The 22,193-nt window shown below is 44.7% G+C and overlaps 1 protein-coding gene across 1 annotated transcript in view; it reads left to right on the forward strand.

The window, feature by feature from the left end:
- Window positions 1–224: 224 nt before the first annotated feature.
- LOC104269457 (alpha-2-macroglobulin-like protein 1) overlaps window positions 225–22,193 on the forward strand; it is a gene marked incomplete at its 3' end in the record, with an annotated part of 28,771 nt that continues 6,802 nt past the window's right edge. The window contains exons 1-29 of the mRNA XM_009867074.1: window positions 225–292; window positions 925–1,108; window positions 2,344–2,388; window positions 2,726–2,870; window positions 3,449–3,501; window positions 3,801–3,821; window positions 4,330–4,489; window positions 5,086–5,170; window positions 5,519–5,633; window positions 6,913–7,021; window positions 7,710–7,819; window positions 8,585–8,749; window positions 9,988–10,221; window positions 11,069–11,132; window positions 11,651–11,796; window positions 12,171–12,317; window positions 13,469–13,642; window positions 15,099–15,204; window positions 15,755–15,863; window positions 15,948–16,173; window positions 16,381–16,507; window positions 16,647–16,768; window positions 16,945–16,996; window positions 17,287–17,370; window positions 17,909–18,085; window positions 19,286–19,367; window positions 19,467–19,623; window positions 21,010–21,084; window positions 21,849–22,002. Of these exons, the coding sequence (XP_009865376.1) occupies window positions 225–292; window positions 925–1,108; window positions 2,344–2,388; window positions 2,726–2,870; window positions 3,449–3,501; window positions 3,801–3,821; window positions 4,330–4,489; window positions 5,086–5,170; window positions 5,519–5,633; window positions 6,913–7,021; window positions 7,710–7,819; window positions 8,585–8,749; window positions 9,988–10,221; window positions 11,069–11,132; window positions 11,651–11,796; window positions 12,171–12,317; window positions 13,469–13,642; window positions 15,099–15,204; window positions 15,755–15,863; window positions 15,948–16,173; window positions 16,381–16,507; window positions 16,647–16,768; window positions 16,945–16,996; window positions 17,287–17,370; window positions 17,909–18,085; window positions 19,286–19,367; window positions 19,467–19,623; window positions 21,010–21,084; window positions 21,849–22,002 (3,496 nt within the window). The remainder of the gene's footprint in view (window positions 293–924; window positions 1,109–2,343; window positions 2,389–2,725; window positions 2,871–3,448; window positions 3,502–3,800; window positions 3,822–4,329; window positions 4,490–5,085; window positions 5,171–5,518; window positions 5,634–6,912; window positions 7,022–7,709; window positions 7,820–8,584; window positions 8,750–9,987; window positions 10,222–11,068; window positions 11,133–11,650; window positions 11,797–12,170; window positions 12,318–13,468; window positions 13,643–15,098; window positions 15,205–15,754; window positions 15,864–15,947; window positions 16,174–16,380; window positions 16,508–16,646; window positions 16,769–16,944; window positions 16,997–17,286; window positions 17,371–17,908; window positions 18,086–19,285; window positions 19,368–19,466; window positions 19,624–21,009; window positions 21,085–21,848; window positions 22,003–22,193) is intronic.

Consider the following 22,193-nt stretch of genomic DNA (forward strand, 5'->3'; position numbering starts at 1 on the left):
TGTGCTATGTGGCCTTTACTCTGCTGTTGGTGGAGGCAAGTTAAATATCAGCTAATGTCATTAGTCTGGAAGAGATACTATCTCCATAGATCAACTCCCCCACAGTCTTTGGACTTAGGAACACCCGAGGGGGATATTTAGGATTGCTCCAGCCCCTCAGTATAGGTGGATCTTGTCAGCTCCTCCTGCGTGGATCTTGTCAGCTGTCTGTCCCAGCCCAAGCCATGGGAGCACCAGTTCTCCTCTTAGCCCTGGCCCTATTCCCAGTCACAGCTGCAGCAAGCCTGGAACCGTGAGATTATCTCCTTTTGATTTGGGGGGAGCTTGGTGGAAGGGACTGTCACTGAAGGGTGGTGCTGAGGTGCTGCGCTTTTTAGAATTGCAGAACTGAAGAGTGGGGGCCTTGATCTCAGGGAGGCTGAGCAGAAGCAGTTCCTACTGTCCTTTTCAAGCTCTGGGTCTCAAGCACCACTGCAGGTGAAGCCCCAGGTGTTTGCTTGTGCAGGCACAGCAGTGCACACACAGCAAAGCTACAGAAGCCACACGTTTTGCCTCTGTTCATCCTGTGCTGGTGGGGATGAAATCTGATGTGAGGACTGAAGCTTTCGGCCTCAGCCACTGAGTCTTTGGTTTCATTCCTCACAGAGATTTGGTCTGTGTACTCACAGTTGGAGGATCGTATGTGGGGCAGTTGTGTCCTGGCTGGTGGCAAGCTGGTGACAGATATTAGGAGGTCTCTAGTTCCACGCTGGGCATGTTGCTTCTTTCTGATACAGAAAGGGAGCTGCACTATAGTTCATTAATTGCAGGTCTCCAGACATGTCTGGCTTTGGGTTTACCTCTTTGTGAAAGCATAAGAGATGGATTTTGGCCTGTCCACCTCAGCCTCTGAATTGTTTTTGATCACCTCCTGCTCTCTTCTAGTCACTATATGATCGTGTTCCCTGCTGTCGTTCACCATGCACAAGAGGAGAAGCTCTACATTCACCTTAGCTCCCTGACTGAGGCTGTCCACCTGGCTGTCACCTTGCAGATGACATCTCAGAATCACACGTTAGTAGAAAAGGATGTGGAGAAGCCAGGCACTTTTCAGTGCATTACCTTCCAGGTGAGTGTAGCTGTGGCTGTTGATTTGGCACTGGATGCTCTCTTCTTTGCTTCAGACAGGAACCCATCACTTCTTTGGGTACACTGCCCTTTTCTCTGTCAAGGATTGCAAGTTAACTGCATTTCCCTACCAGTGCCAGGCAAAATACAGCAGTGTCTTGTAGCCTAACAGAGTAGGGAATCTTTCCTATGTAGATAAAAATCTGTTCTTTTGATCTGCATCAGCCCATTTCATCCTACTTAAAGCCTGCTGGAAAACATTGACTTCAAATTTACTCAGTGTTTAGTCCCTAAAAATGCTTGTACATCACAGTACAAGCGAGTGTATTCTTTTCATTGTCATTTCCTCAGGAGCCTGCCCCTTCAGCTCCAAGAGGACCATTCCGCTCTAAAGCTCCATCTGTATTGCAAGATGTAGTTGCAGCCAGCATAGACATGAGCTTGCTTTGATTTAGCTGTGATGGCGCTGAACCCAAAATGAACTGAATTGCACCCAGGCAGTCTGGATATCTCTTGGGTGGCTTTAGTTCCTGTGATTGCAACTTTGCTGCTCTAGTTAGCTTAACTAGACATGCTGAGGCTGAGACCTTCAGTTACGTTTCTGGAGAGCCATGGAAATGTGTCTAGTACTGAGGCTCTACAAACTGACCGTTTTTCTCAGCACTGTACAAAGTCTCTGTGCCTATGCCCTGACTGTCCTGCAGGTTCATCAGAACACAAAGAGGGGCTGTAGTCACATCTGGTTCTTGCATCAACAAGACAATGATTAACTAAGTGTTTGGTGCCAGCCCTTAGGAGGGAATAAGTCCTGGCTCTGCAAAGTCAAGGAAGTCTGCTGTTAGCAAAAAGAACCTTTCTCCTGGTGAGCTCAATCTTTCTAATTCAGAGATGTCCTGGTTTTTTTTCCTGATCAGTATCTCGTCTCCTGTTACTGTCTTGGTCAGCTCCAGTTCTGACTTTCCTACAGGCTTTCTTGGTTTCATAAAAATCTTACACTTATGTGATATGGCAGAATGACATGTCAGTTGGCTGACACTCTTACGTTCATGAACAAGAGACAGGCAGTAACCGTTTCTTCTCCTTAAAATGACATGTGGGTTAGAGACAGAATTATACAGTGGAATTAGGACTCTGAAGTTAGGGATTCTTCAGCAGTGAGATGATGTCTCACATCTGGGATATGATGCAAAGTCTCTGACAAGATTCTTTTTCATTTCCTTTTGTCAATCAACCTAGGTGCCAGAGTTGATTCCCAGGAAAAGAGATGATTCCACATCACACGTAAGACACCCTTCTTGGCTGCCTCTACTCTTACAAATGAGAGCGCTTTGGCTTCTCCTGTGTCTGAGCAATGTTAGTGTTGGAAATGCAGGGTGGGAAAGATAGTAAAGGGGAGAAAGAAGTGTAGAAAGAGGCAAACATAACAAGGAAAAAGGCAGAGAAAAGAGAATGAGTAAGCTGGCAAGCATGGAGAGGATTATGACTAGGGAAAGGAGAGAGCTAAAACAAAGGAAGGGAAGGAAAGAGGGAAACTGGAGATTGTGGTAGGTCGGGTGCCTTTGTTTCTCATTCCAGCTACTTATAGTCTCAGGCAGTTTGTTTTTTTTTAACCTGACAGCCAGAGCCGGTGGTTTTTCTCCATGTCCTGATCCACAGTGGGGACAATGTGCTCTTTGAGGGTCGCAAGAAGGTTCTGGTTCAGCCCCAGAAGAATGTAATTCTGGTAGAGACAGACAAGAGCTTATACAAACCCGGAGAAACAGGTAAGGCTACAGGGTGGCATATGGAAATAGGGAGGGAAGGCTCAAGGTAACAGCCACATCTGAGGGAAAAATTTCACCAGGTGCAGCAAGCTAAGCTTGTTGGAGATGGAAGAAAGCAGATTTTTATTATCAAATGTTTCCTATTATCAAATGTTTCCAGGAACAGTATGAGTATGAAAGCCAGGACTCCTCAGGACACTGGAGAATTTCTTGTTGTTTATTGAAGATTATTGTTAATATTTGAGTAAAGCCTAGAGTAAAGCCTACAGTTCCAAGCTGTAGAAACACAGAGAATTACTCCCCAATCTTCACAAGATGTCTGCAGACAGGACAACCCCACTGTTTAACACACCATTGTAATCTTTGCAGACAAAGGCAGTAAGTTTTTACAGCCTACAGCTGCATGTAAACCTCACAAAGTCATCTGGGATGGGAGATGCTAGGGGGAGTTCCTCAGGGTAAGACTTGAATACCTCTGAGGTAGGCATGAATACTGGAACACAGAAAAGGAGAAGCAGATTTGTGCAAGGATATGCTGCAGCCAGAATGCTTTACTATCCTTTTCTTTATATCTCCAGTGAAATTTCGAATTGTGAACATCGATGAGGACCTTAGGGTTATTAAAAATGAGGTGAGTATCACCTTGTGCTATTCTAGAAGTAAAAGCGTCAGCATAAGACACGTTGAGAGGCTCCCTTCATGCCTGTTAAACCATAAGAGCAAAAGATCTTTAAGGGAAAACCCCTCATCCACTGGTCCCCTGGGTAAACACTGCAGCGTGAGCTAGCACAGACGGACCCAGTGTGGGGTCTGGATGGAGCAGAACTTTCTGGTCAGGGGCTCATATCAGGCAGTGTTTTTAATACTGGTTCACATCAATGCTGTTTTGCTCTGTATGAAACTGAGCTTGTGTTTCTCTTGTTTTTACAGTATTCCCAGATATGGCTGGAGGTAAGTGATCAAGAACTGACCAAAAGGAGATGTGTGTCTTTTATACTGTGGTCTTTCACTCCTGGACAGAGTTGTGCCTCAAATGTAACCTCATAAAGTTATGTTCACAATTCAGGTTCAGCTGAAGTCCTTTCTACCTGATCATTCAAACCAGCACACAGCTGAGCTAGAGGTAGGGCAGTAATGAATCTTTGCCCAAAACCTTGCCTGCACAAAGCACAAGGCTAAATGCTCAGTAAATGCAGCACAGTTGCTTGTCCTTCCCACGGTGTTATGGTGTTACAACTTGCCAGTAGCTTTAAGGTTCTCAGCAGCCTTTGCAATTCAAAAGTTTAGTAAAAGGATAGTGGAGGGAGGAGAAGGAATCTAACCTTGTGATCTGGCATCCTATCTCCTAGGACAAGGGTAAGCTCTCATAGTTCCTTCCTGTGCCCGGGTATGGCTGGACCTGCCAAGTGGCCATGCTCCCAATGTGACTTGACAGCTTTGCATGTCCTTTCCCAAACAGGATCCTGAACATAATCGTATTGCTGAGTGGCTGAACGTACAGTCAAGACATGGCATTGCAGATCTATCCTTCCCCCTGGCCTCTGAAGCACTCCTTGGGAAGTACACCATCTCAGTGCAACAAGACATGGCTCGAAAAACTTTTGATGTTGATGAATACGGTGAGACTTGGACAACGTAGGTGGGGAAAAAGCAGTGTGGGTCACTGGAGAAGAAAACAGGGCAATGAAGCCATGTTCGTCAGACCATTTTCCCTGGGAGAACAGCAGACTGGGGACAAGGAGAGATGGGTCTGTGTGCACATCTTATGCTGGCCTGGAGGTTCCACAGCTGCATAGCGTACAAAGGAGAGGCTGTGGTCTGGCTTCTTGTTCTAGCTGTGGCTGAGTCCTGTGATGAGCACTTTCTGCTGCTCATTGTCACCTTCTTCTAAGCTAGGCTTACTACTCACTGCAGTCAGTGTCATCGTATCTTAGTCCCACTCAGTTGCAGTGACGTAGGTAAAGACAAAACCCTGTGCCATTTTAAATGTTTATCTTTGACTGAGATGGAGTAGTAAGCAGTCCCATGTGCAATTGTAGCAGCAAATAGAGGGTGGTGTGGCTGAAGGCATTAATCCCTACTGGAGCATAGTGGAGAATAACTGAGGGCATTACTGTCTTTCTCTCCATCTGAACTGCAGATACCACAGAACTTAGAGTCAGTGTCCATACTTAGCATTGCTTTTTTTCCCCTCATATTCCTCTCTTCTATGCAGTGCTGAAAAAATTTGAAGTAACAGTTGAGCACCCTCCATTTATCACCTTAGCGGATGAGGAATTTCAGCTGGAGGTCTGTGGCAAGTGAGTACATGATGCTGTTGTGATCTCTGGCTTTCAACTCAACCATCATCACTTCCAGATGCCCATAGCTAAGAAGTGACCTTGTAGTACAACATTCTTGCATTACTCTGTGGTTGGGGCAGATAAATCGCTCTCTGGAACTGACTCCTTCTTGCACCTAGTCATTTACTGTGAGGCTGAAGGACACTAAGGATACCGGGTATAGTGGGTGGAGATGAGCTGAAGTTCCTGAGCAAACCTGGTACAAAACTCTCTTAGGATCCACCTTCCCCTGATGAGGGTGGGACGTGGCCTGGATTAATATTTCTGCTGAAGTAACCAGGTGAATGTTTCTCCTCTTTGTCACAGGTATACCTATGGGAAGCCTGTTCAAGGGAAAACAGATATTGATGTTATCACGTTATCCCAGTTCTTCAGAGACAATTTATCAAATTCTACTGAAATGAGGAAGCAAAGCAGCCGGGTAGGTGAACAAATAGAAGAGTGGAAAGTATCACCTTTTGGAACTATATGTCTGCCAACCTGCCTCAATCCACTTCTGATGTGCACTTCTGTTTAGTCTGGTGTCTTCCCACTTTCTAGACCTCATTAGACCATTGATTCCTCTTACCGTGACTCTGTTGCTTCAATTACTGCTCTAACTGCCCATATCTGACTCAGTATTTCAGGAGACGGAATAAGCTCCGTGTAAGTAATGGTATCCAGGACCTTTTCCAAGGGTCTGTATCATATAATATGCAATCAGATCACTGGTCTGTTCACTCCTGTGACTACTCTCACCAATAAAAGGGCTATAGAGCATCTGATGATCTGCAGCTTAATGTCCTCTTTCTTGCTGTATCCATGCAGTTAATGGATCATCTTAACCTTCCTAATGACCTGTCTGAGCTTATGTCCAGTGCTGGTTACGCTTTCGTCACATTTGTGTTCGTCATATGTCTGTGGTTAAGCTCCACATTTGTGTGGGTTTTTTACCCATGGCTTTCAAGTGCAGCTCTTTCAGCCTGAAAATCACAAGAAAATATTTCTAAATGTCAGACCAGCCAGCAACAAGCTGGAACATAAAAATCCAGCTGGATTTCTGCAGCTTTTAAAATGCACCCAGTAGCAAAGTATCTCCAGCTGGAATGCTGTATAGTTTTAGCTGTGCAAAACATCAACAGAATGCCAGCTTCCTCTCACATGGCGTATAAGAAGCCCTGTAAAGTTCTGCAGAGAACTTACCAGGCATGACTAGAAACACTTTGTCTGCCAACCCTCTCTGGCAAAGTGGTTGCACCCAGCCTCTGCCTTGATGCTTGGCAAAGCTTTTGCAATCTATACCTGGCTGGGTGCCCTTGTTTAACATGGCCATAGCACAGAGATGGTCATTACTGGAAAGCCACACTGTCAGGCTTTATTCATCAGGTCCATACCTTTAGCTCGGGTAAAGATACTCATGCTCTTTGAGCTCCAGGTTCTGTGCTTAATCCAGTCTCCTGAGTTTGTCTCTGACATAATTAATCCTCATGTGATTTGCCTCGAGTGCTTTTTTTCTGCCAATTTTTGGGTGACTGTTTAATCCAAATGTGTTGATTTTCTTCTCTGACTAAGGTATCCATGATGGGTTTCTGCAGTTATAAGTTTTTAAGCTTCTATCTCCTCCACGAGTATTTGGAAATACTTCTTTAGGATTGTCCACCATCTATGGAACAGTTTGTCTTCCTCTACACCATGTTCTGTTCCTATCTCTCTTTCTGCAGACAAACAGATATGGCTGCACTACTTTTACAGTGAAGATAGAGGCTCTGGGATTAAATGAGATTGACAGCCACATAACTGGAACAGGGAAAATAGTGGAAGACGGAACAGGTACTGGAGAATATGAGAAGTGTTCTCTTCCTTGTTTCAGAATCACAGAATTGTCTAGGTTGCACTTGCAGGCAACTTCTTTGGTTTTGGCCTTTCTACAGCAACTGAATTCCTTCTTTAAAAGTAACTCGAGGGTCCCTAAGTCTTCTGGCATGATGATTTCTGGTTTCTATTCTACTATCTCTTCCACCTATTATTACCGGATTTCCTAATCCTCTCCACCCTTCAACTCCACTGGCACATTTGTAGCTTTTTAGTGATTGTCTGGGCACCCAAGGTGTTCCTGAGGCCAGTTGCAAAGCCCTGGCTAGCCATGGAAAAGTCTGAGCATTCCCTTGCAGCCCCTGCTAACTGTAGTACAACTGGAGGTGTCAGTTCCTAGGCCTGTCACACTGTGGATGGGCTGTTTCTGCCACTTTTAGGCGTCCACAGTATAGCTGTCTGTAACTAAACAGTCATCTAGTTTCTCTTTATCTTCAATAAAGAGAAATAACTACTTACAGGGTATCATGCACATCATAAAGCAGAGAGCCCAGGAAGGTTGAGGCAATCATACACTAGAAGAATGTATTTTCTCTGCTAAGTTTAGAGGTTGTAGATCTTGTAAGTAGTGTTGAAGGGTTTTCTTGTCTTCTGCTTCCCTAAGAGAACTGCTAGAGTTTAACAGATTTCTCATCTCTCTATCCAGGAGCAGAGATTAGTGAGAGGTTTGTAATTCCTGTTGCGGCAAGAATTAAGTCTATAAAGTTTATCAACCTCCATTTATTCTACAAACGTGGACTACCATTCACAGGGAAGGTAACACCTATTGATCCCTTTTCTACTGTGAATACATCATAGATCTAATGTTCTGTAGGCAGAAGGCAACAATCTTTGGTACAGTGAGCGGTACTTTGTTGGTATGCAGCAACTATGAGTGAAGCCTTCCGTAGAAGCAATTTCTTCTCCCTATCCTAACCTAGTATGTTCCCTGGACAGGAATTTTGGGGCCAGGTGCAACCTCTGGAGGTTTCTCCAGGGGTAGCTCCTGAAGCTAGGCTGGGTAATAAAAGGTATATGGGATGGGAGTGGCAGGAAAATAACTTTCTCTTCTCATGGTAACTTGGCAGAAATCAATAACACCTTGTATTATCAATTCACTGACAATCTTTTCTACGCTCAAGTCCCACTGGCGACAGAAACACTTTCACCTGGCCAGTACTAAACCCAGCATGAAAGAGAGCAAGGAACAGCAAGAATTAAGTCAATGGAGACAAGACTGTTTCTGATCATCAAGGATACTGCAGCATTATCCAAGAAAAAGCTCAAGATCTGAGGAAATCACCTTTTCTCCTCCCATTATATAGGTGTCTTATTTGGCTGCACTAACGTTTATTTCTAATCCTGAACAACTGCACATTGTTGGGTTTTGTGTATTTATTGCGCTTCTTTTTGGATCCTTTCAACCTATCTGAAAGCTAGAGGGGCTGAAGAAATCCAATGATAGAAACAATTAATATTAAGCACTGGCAGTGTCTCTGAGTGTGGCACAATGAGGTATCAACTTCCTGCTCTTCTCTGCAGATGTTCTGCCACACAGAAAACTCTCCCATCAGAAATGAAACAGTTTACCTAACAGTTGATGTCAATGAGGAGGAGACACACTTGTCATTCGTCACTGATGAAAACGGGGAAGTCCACTTCTCACTTGATACCACCAGCTGGAACAGCACAATGGTTTCTCTGAAGGTGAGCATTAGCCCCAGACAAAGGAGGGAAAAATTAATTTAGACTGAGGAAATGGATAGAAAGTTGAAGAAATCTGAGGTTTTGGAACCCACTCCTCTGAATTCTGATCTCATTTAGCTGTATCTGTAAAAGGATATTTAATCACTCTCCAATGCCATCTCCTCAGGGAAACTAGAGGCTGTGCTGCAACAGTTCAGCCACATGGTCACCCAAAGTTCTCTGTTGTCCTGAGCTGGAGCATGATCCTAGTCATTTGTACCCCTCCTCGTCTTCCTTTGACTGCACTAAATACATCTAATCTGAATACTTCCTCAGAAGAAATCTCCCCTTTCTCCACTCTGGGATATGTTGGAGGTGGCTCAGCAGCACTATCAGTTGATACCTGTCTCTGCTGAGCTCCAGTTCTAGTGGCTGCCCTTGTTTTGCAGCAGTACATAGTTTGTCCAGGCTCAGCCTGGCAGGTAACTGCTCTTGACCTCCTTTTCAATACCAGACCTTGAAGCTTTTGGCTTCTTCTCACAACTTCTGATCCTACACCTTGAGTTCATTGTTACCAGTCTGGCCCATCTTCCCACTACATGTATTCCTGCAGCTGATGTACGATTCATGTGCAAGCAGTACTATCTCATTGCCATCCATTTCTCAGAGACTGGAACTATTGCTCCAGATGTTTTTCCCCAAGATCCCAGTCTACCTAGGGTGAGGTTCCTTAATTTTGGTTGGGTGGGTTTTGGTGATCAGAGGTTCTGTAATCTAGGAAGCATGTTTCTGTCCTCAGGGAGTCTGGCGACAGGCTCTAGTTCTTGTTCCTAGGCCCACAGCTATTGTCCACAGAGCCATCAATTAGCTGCAGAGAAGTAGAACTTCACCATAAAAAAGCTTTCTTGGTGCCTCTTGTGCTTTGGGGTATCTGACCAGGAACACAAAGTGAAAACAGGTATGTTGTCCTGGGGTTAAAGTTTGGTGTGGAGTGCTTCTCCACAGAAAGATAAAGGAGGAAAAATGTGATTGTGGGGAAATCTATCAGACTCAGATTTTTGCTAAAAACTTCAGAAGAGAAAGCCTCATATCTTATAAGGCTTATGAGACTTCAGAATGACATTTAAACAAGAGTATTTTAAGCATACAGATGTGTGGTGTGTCATCAGCTCAGGTAATAACATGTGTCTTCAGCAGGTGTACAAGCTCCGCTTTATCACTTGATACTGTTTGACAACTCATGTTTTTGTGCTCTGAAGGGTTCTTACGACCTTAGAAATGATACTGAGGAAGATTCTTCTGAAAGTCTCGCAGCATTTGAGGGTGAATTCCACTGGCTGAAACCATTCTATTCTGAGAGCAACAGCTTCCTTGAGATCAAGGCTGGGGATGATGTGATGCCCTGTGATCAAGAGCAGAAATTGCAAGTGGATTATATTCTTGACCGGAATAAACTCAGCTCTGAAGCAGATGACATTGATTTCTACTACTTGGTGAGCACAGAAAACAGCTGAATCTCAGGGCAAGATTATGTTTACTGATGTTTTACTCTTTTCACACATGACAAAGATACACATAGGAAAGGGCAAGTTGCTTCCAGTCTAGTATACATTAGTTTGTGAGTTCTGTTCTGCCCAAGCCTCCTCCTGTTTTCCAGTTCCTGGACCTGCTCCTAGACTTCAGCTTTGCTTTGCTAGGAGTGCCCTGACCTAAGCTTGGGTGATTGATGCCTGCAGTTCATCCTACTTTCTATTATATTCACATGGGTGGAAGTGGAGAGCTAGCCAGGTTTCTGCCCAGCAGGTATGCCCCAGACTTCTATCTGTGTCTAGGGCACTCCGTCCATGAACTAAGAGGCAGTCTCTGGGGCAGCTGATGTCCCCTGGCCTATATATTTACAGGAAGAGGCTTGAAATGGCACAGGGCCTTGATGCACTCCAGAGGTAGTCATGTTTTGAAGATGGCCACTTTCAAAACAGGGGTGTATTTACAGCCCAGCTGAGAGATTCTGAGTTTCTTCGTTACTGAACTGGGCTCATTTGTATGGACAAAAAGTACTACATTCTAGTAATGTGAAAATCAGGTTTCACAGGAGCTTAAGAGCAACTGCTCTTAGTTTCAGATGTACCTCTGGCTTTGCAAGTGGCCAGGTCTTTCCTAACCAACATCTTTCAAGTCCCTTCCCAGCTATGCTACCACCATCTCTGCTGCAGAGGTCTTTAGGTCATGTCCTGCCAGAGTACCTTCTGTGACAACATCCTTCTCTCTTCCCTTGTTCTCCTCTCACCCTCATGTTGTCAGAATTCAGACCTTTAAGTGGCTCTTTTCTTTGCTCTTCAGGTGATAGCAAAAGGCAAGATCCTTTTTAGTGGAGAGAAGCAGGTGCCAATTATCCATCATGAGAGTGAGTAGAAATGCATGAAGTGCCTCATAACATACCCCAGAAAACTATGACAACTCTCCGGTAACAAACTCTGCAGGTGTTATTTTTATTCAAAGGTGGGAGCTATTGAATGAGTTCTTGGTGGTGATCCAGCTCTTTAGACCAACACAATCTCCTCTCATACCAGTTCAGTGTCCTCCTAGGTGACTGTCCTTCTCCTGTCTTGTCTAATCAATCTAATATCCAATATTTGACTTTGATGCTAGTTTGTACCTTTGGAGTAGATATAAAATTTGAGTAGCTTCCCTGTTTATCAAAGGTGCAGTAGGGAAGAGCAATTTTTGTTTGCCAAACTTGAGCCAAAGAAATGGCCAGTATCCTGGGTTTACTGTTAATCCGTGACAGTGTCTATGTGGGATGTTCTTCTCTGCAGGTAGAAATTATTAAATTCCCTCTTCTGATTCATAGTGTGTGTCCTACCCCAAGGAGCTGATTTGGTTGAATGCTTTCCCTCTCTTCCTTGCTGCTATCTTGTGCAGATCTGCAGGGCTCCTTCTCGTTGACTCTGAATATTGGCAATGACTTCCTGCCTGACATCAGGCTTCTACTGTATACAGTCTTCTTGGATGGAGAGGTGGTGGCTGATGTGGAGCACTTTGAAGTAGAACAGTGCTTTAGACACAAGGTGAGTAGAAACACAAGGAGTGTGACAGCATCATTGATGTGCTCTGGCCTGCTGCGGTTCCCCCTTGAACTGTGTTCTCCTCCAGCATCTCCCGTGACTGACTGGGAACACGCTATTCCCCATGTTCTCACTAACACAGAAGAGAAGCCTGTGGTAGCTCTGGATCAGAGGGTGAGGGATGTGGGCTGGTAGGTGGAATTCTGGCTGGGCTATATGCACTGCAGCCTCTGTAATCTTCCCAGTGGGTTTCCAGGCAGGCCTGTCTCAGCACCTCAGCCCCTTCCCTACCTTATTTTCCATCTTTGCCTCTGCTGCCAAGACATCTAAGAGCCATGCTCTCCAATGCTACACCCTCTGACTGTCTTCTTTTGCAGGTGGCATTGGACTTCTCACACAAGGAGGAAGTCCCAGGATCAAAAGTCAGTCTGGACCTCAAGGCTGCTCCAGGGTCTTTGTGCTCTGTTCGAGCTGTTGACAAGAGTGTCCTCCTGAAGCAGAACAATACCCTAACAGCAAAAAGAGTGAGTGCAGCCTGCCATGACCAATTTCCTACTAACTACCTGCCTTCCCTCTCCGTGCGTTACTCATAGTCTGGCTCAGGACACAGCTGCGGTGTTAGGTGGCTGCCCTGGCACTCTCACTCTTCAGCCTCTTCTGAGCAGTTATGTGGTGATCATGTTCCTTGTGCCTCAGCCCTGTACTGTGGGCTTCTGCCTCGAGAGTGGCGGGTGCTGCAGGCAGGGAGAAGAGCTTCAAAGGAATGCTGGTGCTTTCTGCCTGGAGGGAGAGTGCTTAGCAGCTTTCCTCACACCCACCCGTCTCTCTGCTCTTCCATCTTCCACCAGCAGTAAGGCTAAAGTTCTTTTGAAGAGGAATTTTGCCCCAGTAAGGTCCTCCTACCCCTCTACTCCAAAAATTGCTGTATGATAACCATACGATGGATCAGGCTGAGCATCTGAACAGTTCTTTAGAAAACAGTAGCTAGGAGACAGCACCCAGTGCACTCAGTGCCTGCTGAAAAATGGCCAGAATTATCTTGGCACCCAGGTGCATTCTGAGAATCTAGAAGGGTTGAAGGAGTGTTTCAGAGGGATGTATTTAAGATTTAGAATAAAAATACTGCAAGAATTGAAAATCCTAACATAATTCCACAATGTACGCCGGAGATTATACACATGTATATGCCTCATGCAAAGTTTTAAGTTAAGTTTTAGCAGGTCAGACTGTTACAACGAAGCCTCACCAAACCCAGGGGGACGTGCTGCACCTGTAGATAGGCCCCGCAGTGTGATCTAACATTCCATTTTACAGGAATGCTCTTCTAGTGCAGAGCACTTGCATCATCTGCTAACAGGTGTATAAAGCAATAATCATTAAATATGTAAGTCAGATATGCCAATATTTTGTGCTCAAACTGATTCATGTGTTTTTACCCTAATCTTGCACCCCAGAGTTAAAAGGCTCCAACTGTCAGAGGTGAAAGTTGGCAGAGGAAAAGCAACTTGCCCATGTCCACTCCTTGGGCTTCATGTCCTTTAGTATAAACCAGGTCAATGTCAGCTTCCTCAACTGCAAATTACAAAGTGTAATAGAGGACTATAATCCAAATGTTTGACCCATACACAAGCTTGTTGGCCAGTTACTTATGAAGACCTCTGTTTTCCTGTTGCAGCTGTGTGAGGAGATTTTTGATGACAGCTTTACAATTGGAGGACGAGGATTCCCTTACCACTTGGAAGACTTTGAGGCATACCCTTGTCTCCCCCAGCAGCCTAGTCTCCACAAAAAGACTCACATGGGAGCACCATGGTACCAAAGTGATGCTGATGTCTTTAATCTGTTTAAGGTGAGCATCTAATCCACTAAACTTTTAATGACCTAGTGGTTGCCAGTATGTCGTCCTGAATGCCTACAAGAAATTACCCTCTGCAAACTTCAGCTGCTCTGACTTTCATTGCTACAAGTCATCTGTGCCTTTATCTTCAGTGCAGGCACACTCGTATGAGACTATGGGGCAAGATGAAACCTAGAAGTAAGCATAGTGTAAACCACCTGATTAGAGAAAGGCAGTGTAAAAGTGAACAAGCTTAGTCTAGGCTACCATATTTACAAAGGGGGAGTAGCAAGAACATCCCAGTAAGAACTGAGGACCTCACCATATTTTGAATAATTGTCACCTGTTTATTATTTTATTTGCAAACATATTTGCTCTGTGTTTTCACCGAGTCCCTTTGTCCCCTCAAAGCAGATTTTACTAAAAAGAAGTCCCTTACAATTTGTCTTTACAGCTTACTGTCAAGACAACTGACAAAATAAGCTAATCCACTAATGAGAACAATAGCCAGAAAAAGATAAACATGTCTGCCAACTGAAACCCAAGAAGTGCTGCTTCTGAAAAAATGCCGTTTAAAGAAATACATGCAAGTAAAAGCATCTCAGAATAGGAGATGAGAATAACACCATACTGAAAACGGCGCAAAATGCAATCTGGGTAGCATGGGCTTCTGAAGCTGACAGAACTCTACCTTACAAATACAGACCCTGATGCCCCACAAAGTCTTCTAGATACTCACCCCTAGACTATGTTGAATATTAATTAAAGGAGATCCCACTGTATCTCAGTTAGTAGTGATCCTGTAACAGCTGATTTTCCTGTAACAAGTGACTAAGTCTACAGACACATACAGCTTCCGTAGAAAGAGTAAGGGCCCATACTCTCCATGAAGTGTTTTAGCACTTCAAGAAAGTAGAAGAGTTCTCAGTGACTTGTGGACCATTAAATCAAAGCAAGGATTGGTCGCAGGATCAAATGCGTTCTTTCAGTGTGATAATGTCTTCTTCTCATCCCATGCACATAAGGCTGCATTCAATCCATTATCTCCACCTTGTGAAGCTCAGGCTCTGAGTCTGAGTCTCATTCAGACTAAAGCGGAATCCATACTATGTTGTGAACACGTTCCCCACCAGTTATCTAAGCTAGGATTGATATTAACTTTCGTAAGAATGGTTGTGTGTGAACAGCCAGTCAGATCTTTTTGTGCAGAGATTTAAAGTTTAGATTTTTTTTTCTCTTTTTTCATGGAATATATGGCGTTTGATTCTGCATCGTTGTTAGAATCAGGCATATGAAGGACAGATCTAGCTGAAATTTATTGTTATGAGAAGTAATAATTGTCTCCAGTATTTTTAAAGTGTTTCAACTCCCCCCTCCCCCCTTAGGATATCTTCTATCATGAGATTTTTTCAATATTCCTTATGCCCTTTTATTTATCACTGATTTACTCTTTTTACTGTTTTCCTAGCTACTGCGCATGAAAATTTTAACCAATACTAGAATCAAGAAACCAGTTTCCTGTATGTTACCAGACTTTCAGAAAAAGATGAACTATGGAAAAGTCAATGAAGGTGGTAAGGAATGGACATAACCATCTCCTTGACTGAAGGGGCTCTCCTCTCCCAGTTCTGGCCAGCTTGCAGCTGAGATAGCTGATTTCCACCCTGCTCTATTTCTTGTTTGTGTATGAGAGGAACAAAGCTTGTGTCCAGTTCAGTGGACCTGGCTTAGAAATCATAGATAAAAGCTCAAATCTCTGAGCTTTAATGGCTGTCCTTGTGGTCTGTGCTCTTGTAATATGCTCTCCACCAGTACTTTCATAGATTATTTAAGAGAGTATGACTCCATTTCAGCAGGCAGTCTTCCCCTGGATCCAGACCAGACTTGCTGGATCTGTTTGGACTGAGCCTCTGGGCTAAACTCCATGCAACTCTGCCTCCCTAAAGCTTTGTTCCCCAAAGATACACACACTGTGTCAGATTCTCACTGAAACTCCAACTCCATCCACTCTTGTTCTGTGTCACAAAGCGTTTATGGTCTATGTGAGTCTGCCTGTGAATGAAGAACTAACTTCACCTGTAGCTACATATGCTGTTCTCTGAGGTATCACTTGCTTTCTGGCAGACAGTCTTGTTGGCCTTGGTGATTCTGCACCTCACACTGATGACAAGAAGAAGCCAAAACCACGGACACTTTTCCCAGAGACCTGGATTTGGAATTTGGTCTCTGTTGGGTTGGTAGCAGCCCCCACCTGCCTTCTCCAGTGAGACTTCTGACTGCTTCTGAGCAAGTTCTCCTCTCTCTCTTCCTGTTGCAGGGACAATGGGCAAGTGTCTCTCCAAGTTGTTGTGCCTGACACCATTACAGAATGGAATGCCAACAGCTTTTGTGTTGCTGATACTGGCTTTGGGTTCTCACCTCTGACCACTCTTAGGGTCTTCCAGCCTTTCTTTGTGGATCTGTCACTGCCATACTCTGTGATCCAAGGAGAAACTTTCAGCCTAAAAGCCACTGTCTTCAACTACCTCAAGGACTGTATCCAGGTGAATTATTCCATCAATTACATGGCTTCTCTTGGAGCAAAATCTTGAGCCCAAAGGCAAGCTATAAACTTCTCAGGAGCCCGAAATTGTGGCATATGGGCCACAAAGTACAGTGTCACACTTTGTGACTTACATTGTTTGCTCCTTTGTACACTGCCTGTTACTAACACTATGCCAATATGCGCTTGTATACCCCACCACACTCAGGTGCACACCACCCTCACAGAGACCCCAGAACTAAAGGTAGATGCCTGTCCAGACTGCCAGTTCACCAGCTGCCTCTGTGCCAACGAAGCAAAAACCTTTGTATGGAATGTGACAGCCACCAAGCTGGGTGAGGCTGAGCAGGGGGTATGTGGCAGCTAGTGGGAGGAGAAATGGAATTTGCTTGCCTCTGCATGTCTGGTCCCAACGTTCATACATACAGGTGTCTGCTGCAAGTGCTCAGCGATGTTCCCCTGTGCTCTCTGCAGGCAAAGTGAATGTTACTGTGAGCAGTGTGGCAGAAGATTCACATCATCTGTGTGGTAACAGGATTGCTGTGACACCTTTGCAAGGAGAGAGAGACACAGTGATAAAACCTCTGCTTGTGAAGGTTAGTCCCACCTCAGGGTGGAGAACAACTGGAGACAGTGGGTTGTCCCCTGAGGCAAGTAGCAAGATGGTAAGAGGAAGATTAGCCCCTCATTCTTGGAAGCAGACAGGACTGCTGAAGCATGGTGACTTCCTTTCCTGCCTTCCCTATCTGAATTACTCTTTCTCCATCTACAGCCAGGAGGTGTCCTGCAAGAGAAGACCCACAATGCCTTTCTCTGTGCTTCAGGTATTGGACAAACATCCCTGATTTCTATCAGAAGGGACAGGGCTACTGCAGACACCCAGAGGTTGGGGGAATTTGCTAGTGGCACCATCCCTGCCTGAGAGAACAACTACTACAGTTTGTCCATGTCTGTCTTCTGTCTGGTCAAGTTTCATCTACTGAGGCATTTGTTTGCAATTCTTGGCTGCTGTGACTCAATGTCACACTGAGCCTCATCTAGGTCTCCCTACAATGTTACACTTGTGTGTGATACTTCTTGCATGGGATAAATTTTTGGGTTCTGCCTTCTCCAGATAACACCGTCTCTGAAGAATTCTCCCTGACTCTGCCTGCAGAAGTGCTGGAGGGATCTGGCCGAGCCACTTTCTCTGTGATTGGTGAGAAAGGCTTTCCCTGCTCACAGGTCCCCAGTGGCAACAGTTTGCACAGTGCTTTGGCCTTAATGATGCAATAACTCAGTTCCTCATGAGATAAACTGTAAAGTATGTGATGTTTGCCTCAGAAATGTGGATGAAGTAATCTTTATCAATATTCCTAAGTGGCTGGAGGAATAGGATATCTCCTCTGACATCTGTTACTGCCATTCACCTAATGAAGCAAAACTATCCCTGCATATTTCCACCTACTTTGCCTTTTTTGTTTTTTCCCCTCCTTGATACTGAGTCAGGAATAACAGCTCTCTGCACCTTTCTTCAGACCTCCTCAAGCTTTACATTCCCTCCCTCCTCCTAGAACCACAATGTTTTCTCTTTCTATTCTGGCCTAATCTGGGAGGTGTCAGCAGAAATCTTAATCATATCTGCTCCATGAGAGGCTGTGTCTTTTCTAGAATCCCAGCAGAGTTTAGGGAAGGCAGCAGTCCCCTTGTTTCATACTGCTGAATGTCTGTGTTCTTCTTTTCTCCTCAAACATAAGGGGACATCATGGGCCCAGCACTTCAAAATTTAGACCGGCTGCTAGAGATGCCTTTTGGCTGTGGTGAACAGAACATGGTTCAGTTTGCCCCAAACATCTTCATACTCCAGTACTTGAACAAGACTGAACAACTGAACCCAGAAATTGAAGATAAAGCACTGGAATTCCTGAGAAAAGGTAAAGAGCAAGGTCCTGCACCTGGGTCAAGGCAATCCCAAGCATAAATACAGGCTGGTGGAAAGCAGATTGGGAGCAGCCCTGGTAAAGACTTGGGCATGTTGATGAGAGGCTCAACATGAGCCGGCAGTGTGCATTTGCAGCCCAGAAAGCAAACTGTGTCCTGGGCTGCATCAAAAGGAGTGTGACCAGAAGATCAAGGGAGGTGATTCTCCCATCTACTTGCCTCTGGTGAGGCCCCACTTGGAGTACTGCATCCAGTTCTGGAGTCCAAAGTACAAGAAGGACATGGATCCGTTTGGTCCCCATGTGTTGCCTGATCTAGTTGAGAGGCGTCCCTGCCCGTGACAGGGAGTTTGGATTAAATGATCTCTATGTCAGCTTTGTCCAATACAGTCTGAGTCTAATATAGTGCAAGTGTTTGTGCCTCATTTTGCAATGTGCCTTCACATTTCAGCCTGCCAGTCATCTTACCCTGTGATGCTGCAAGCTCAGCAGCCTTCCATGGGTAGGCTTTTCTCCCTCTCCTTCCATGTTTCTCTCTTGTACTGCAAGTTGGGATGGATATCTGGGAATGGAGGGACCTGCCTAAGAGAATGGTGGCAGCAGAGAGGCAAGGTGAAGGGTAAACAGTGAGACTGAGTGGCAGGTGGAGGAAGAGCAAACAGATGCAGACAGCATTCTGTCCTCACAGCTCAAAGACATGGCTTTGTGCTTTCTGTATGTCCTATAGAAAATGCTTTCTGTATGTCCTATAGAAAATGCTTTCTCAAATCTTCAGTGCTATCAGAAGTATTGAAAAGCAAACAGGGTTTCATGTTGGTCTCCTATGGGAAAAGCCTTCCTTCTCACTCCTTTTGTTTCCAGCAAGGTGCTCATCAGGGTTCCCTGGGGCACAGGGAGATATGAAGTGTCTGAGCACGTCATTGTTCTGCAAATCATCTGGGCAGATACCCACAGGAATTGCATGTCTAGTAACATAGAGCAGGTGCACTTCAGTGATGCTGTGCAGCTGCTGCTTTTCACGCTGATGCTGTGGAATGCACACGGAATTATGGGTGGTAGGTTTACCTCACTACCTCTGACTGTAGCAGCTGGTGAAATCTCTTCCTGTAAAGCCTTCTTCCCACAGCCAAGGTACAGTCTGAGGTGCTACAGGCCCTCACACTGAGAGTTGTGTCCTGACACCTGTCTTCATAGGTTACCAGCGTCAGCTGCTCTACAGACATGATGATGGCTCCTACAGCGCCTTTGGGAAAGCTGACAATCAGGGCAACACATGGTCAGTGACCAGAGTTGGTACTGTCACCCCAAACGTATAATTGTTGCTAGTCCAAAACTCGTCACGGTGACATGGGATTCCTTTGTGCTCTGCCCACAGGCTGACGGCTTTTGTAGCCAGGTCCTTTGGACAAGCCAGCTCTCACATTTACATCAATAAGGATCATGTGCACAGTGCTCTGCTCTGGCTGCAGAAGCACCAGCTGCCCAGTGGATGCTTCCAGAGCGTGGGGAAGCTCTTCAACAACGACTTGAAGGTATGACTGCCAGCCATGGGAATGGGAGAGGAGGAACTCAAATGTGGGGCACAGAGTTGCTTCCCCAGGCAGTTCCACTGAGCACAGTAGCACAAAGCAATTATGTCCCCATGGCCTGGCACAGAGAAGGCAGCTTCCCAGAGCAGAATGAAGAAGCATGGCCTAAACCAGCAGGCGTTTCCTCTATGTGAGGTTTTAATCTCTGGTAAGCTTTCTTCATTTTTACTCTAGTAAAAAATCACCATGGCTAACGCGCCAGGGCACCTCAAGGACACAGGGAGAAATATTTTTATAGCCCACTTCTTCTCTAGAATACCCTGTCTGGATTGTCACTATTTTCATGCCTTACGAGGCACGATACTCTCCAGATAGGCCTGACAATGAGCTCTAATATGGGATAATCTGAAGACACAGTTGTCCCTTAACCACCTAAAAGGTAAAGCTTCTCCTGCAGCCTGGAATCCCCAACATGATGCCTGCAGTGTAGCTGGAAAGGCACCAGACTCTTGGTGAATATGCTCTAGTGTTTAGTTACCAAACAGTGTGTATGTCATGTGGCAGTGCTTAGGTTCATTGTTTTTGCAAAGGTAAAAATAATCCAGGTAATTGCAAAAATAATTGCAAAGTCACCCACATTAAATAGAAGGCAGGTTTATGAAAAAAAACAGGTTGCTATTTTAGCCAAGGGTTACACTTAAAAAATGTATAATTGGATGCATACAAAAATAAAATACAAGCAGGCTGTTCATCCTTGTCTGACTTTTATTAATTTATCATCTTGGGCTTTCCATCTGAAAAGAGCTTTTTGGAATAGGTTTTGCACCCCATGCCTCCCTTACACTTCGAAGTTTCTGCTCTTCAGTGTGAACAGTGCTTGTCAGTGTCTCAGCCCAAATTTCCCCTCCTCATTTTAGAGGTAGTCTTGTCTCATGTCTGTGAATGCAAGCAGAACTTCCTCAAGAATGAATGTCCTCTATTCTGTGAGCCTGGTTACCCATATTAACATGTAGCTTCTTAGTCAGCTGAATTGTATGTAAACTTGCATTGCTTCTTATAGGCAAATCCTACATCATGAAACTTTTCTCAGTGTCCAGTTGTGTCACGTTTAATAGACCAAATAGCTTAACAGTTTACTTCATACCCTTCTATAAGAAAGCACGCCTAGGCTTTATGTACACTATGACTCTGAGGCTACCCTCAAAACCAGGCTTCTGTGATATTCAGTAAGAGAACCTCAAGTACTTTCCTTTAGTCTAAGAATGCCCAGAGATATGCTACTGTACTCTCTCGGGTATGCCATCCATTGGTAATTTCAGTTTCTACACTATAACAGGGAAGCAATGATTGGTTTTGTCCCTTTCTGATACCTGTCTATGTGACTTGCAGGGTGGTGTGGATGATACAATCTCATTAACAGCCTATGTTGCTGCTACACTGGTGGAGCTCCATCTGGAGAAGAATGTAAGTCATGTCTGTTCTCTTGCAGGGCTTGAGAGCATCCTACATCCTTCATTCCTCCCCAAGTCTGTGTTTTTAGGGAGTACTCAGCTTGAGATAGTGAAAAGTTCTCTCATGTCCTACCTTTGCGCACAATAAGCTCAAAAGGAAATTTTTAACTTGGGTGAGGAGTTCTTAATACAAATGATCTGATTTGCAGTGAAGCAGAGCATCTGCCATTCTCACCTGATCTCAGGGGAAACAATGGTCTCTGAAAATGGCTCACGGTTTGCAGGTAAAAGCAATAGTTTTCATTAAACTGATCAATACAGCTAAAGGAGAAAAAAAAAAGACCAACTTTCAGGTATGCAACCCCTTCTCCTTTAGATCTGAAATAAAAGCAGAGATCTTCAAGCCAAGCATAGGCTATTCTAGACATGATGGGCTGGTATTCCAGCCTTACAGTTCTAAAAACAACATTGTACCCCCCTGGGGTATGACCCACAGCATGCATGTCTAACAGATCTGAGCCAGTGTATTAGGAGACACATCTTGCAGCTGGATTCTGCAGTGTATTAACAATTTCCTGTTCCAGTGATATGTCTAGTCACATCTTTATTTTCAACCCACAGTGAGTGATGCTTTATCCACTCTACTTCATGTTCCACAGCCCCGAGAGAGACACTAGCACTGAAATACATCAAGGATGTAGCTGGGATGCTTGAGGATAGATTTTCACCATGCGAAGTGGTCAGAGGAAATTCACTGTGTTTGGATTCCTTTCTCAGGACACCATGCTGGATAACGCCTTACGTTGCCTCAAGAATGTAATGCTTGATAAGACAAGCCTTTATGTCAAGGCCTTGATGGCTTATGTCTTCACACTGAGCAAGGACATGGAGATGACAGAGAAGCTCCTGGATATGCTAGAGAAGGAAACTGGTAGGTTGTTGTTCTTTAGAAGATTTTGAGTTATAGACATAATGACTATGTTTAAGGCCTGATATCTGTAGGACTTCATTGCAGTGGTTTGGGAAATTTAACTGTTCTCAGATTGGCTTTTGTGTCAGGAAATGGTAATTTATTGAAGCTGTGAAACTCTCTAGTTTTCTCAGACCCAGGAAACAATTTCT

This window comes from Apaloderma vittatum, unplaced genomic scaffold (assembly GCF_000703405.1).
Source record: "Apaloderma vittatum isolate BGI_N311 unplaced genomic scaffold, ASM70340v1 scaffold11413, whole genome shotgun sequence".
NCBI lineage: Eukaryota > Metazoa > Chordata > Aves > Trogoniformes > Trogonidae > Apaloderma > Apaloderma vittatum.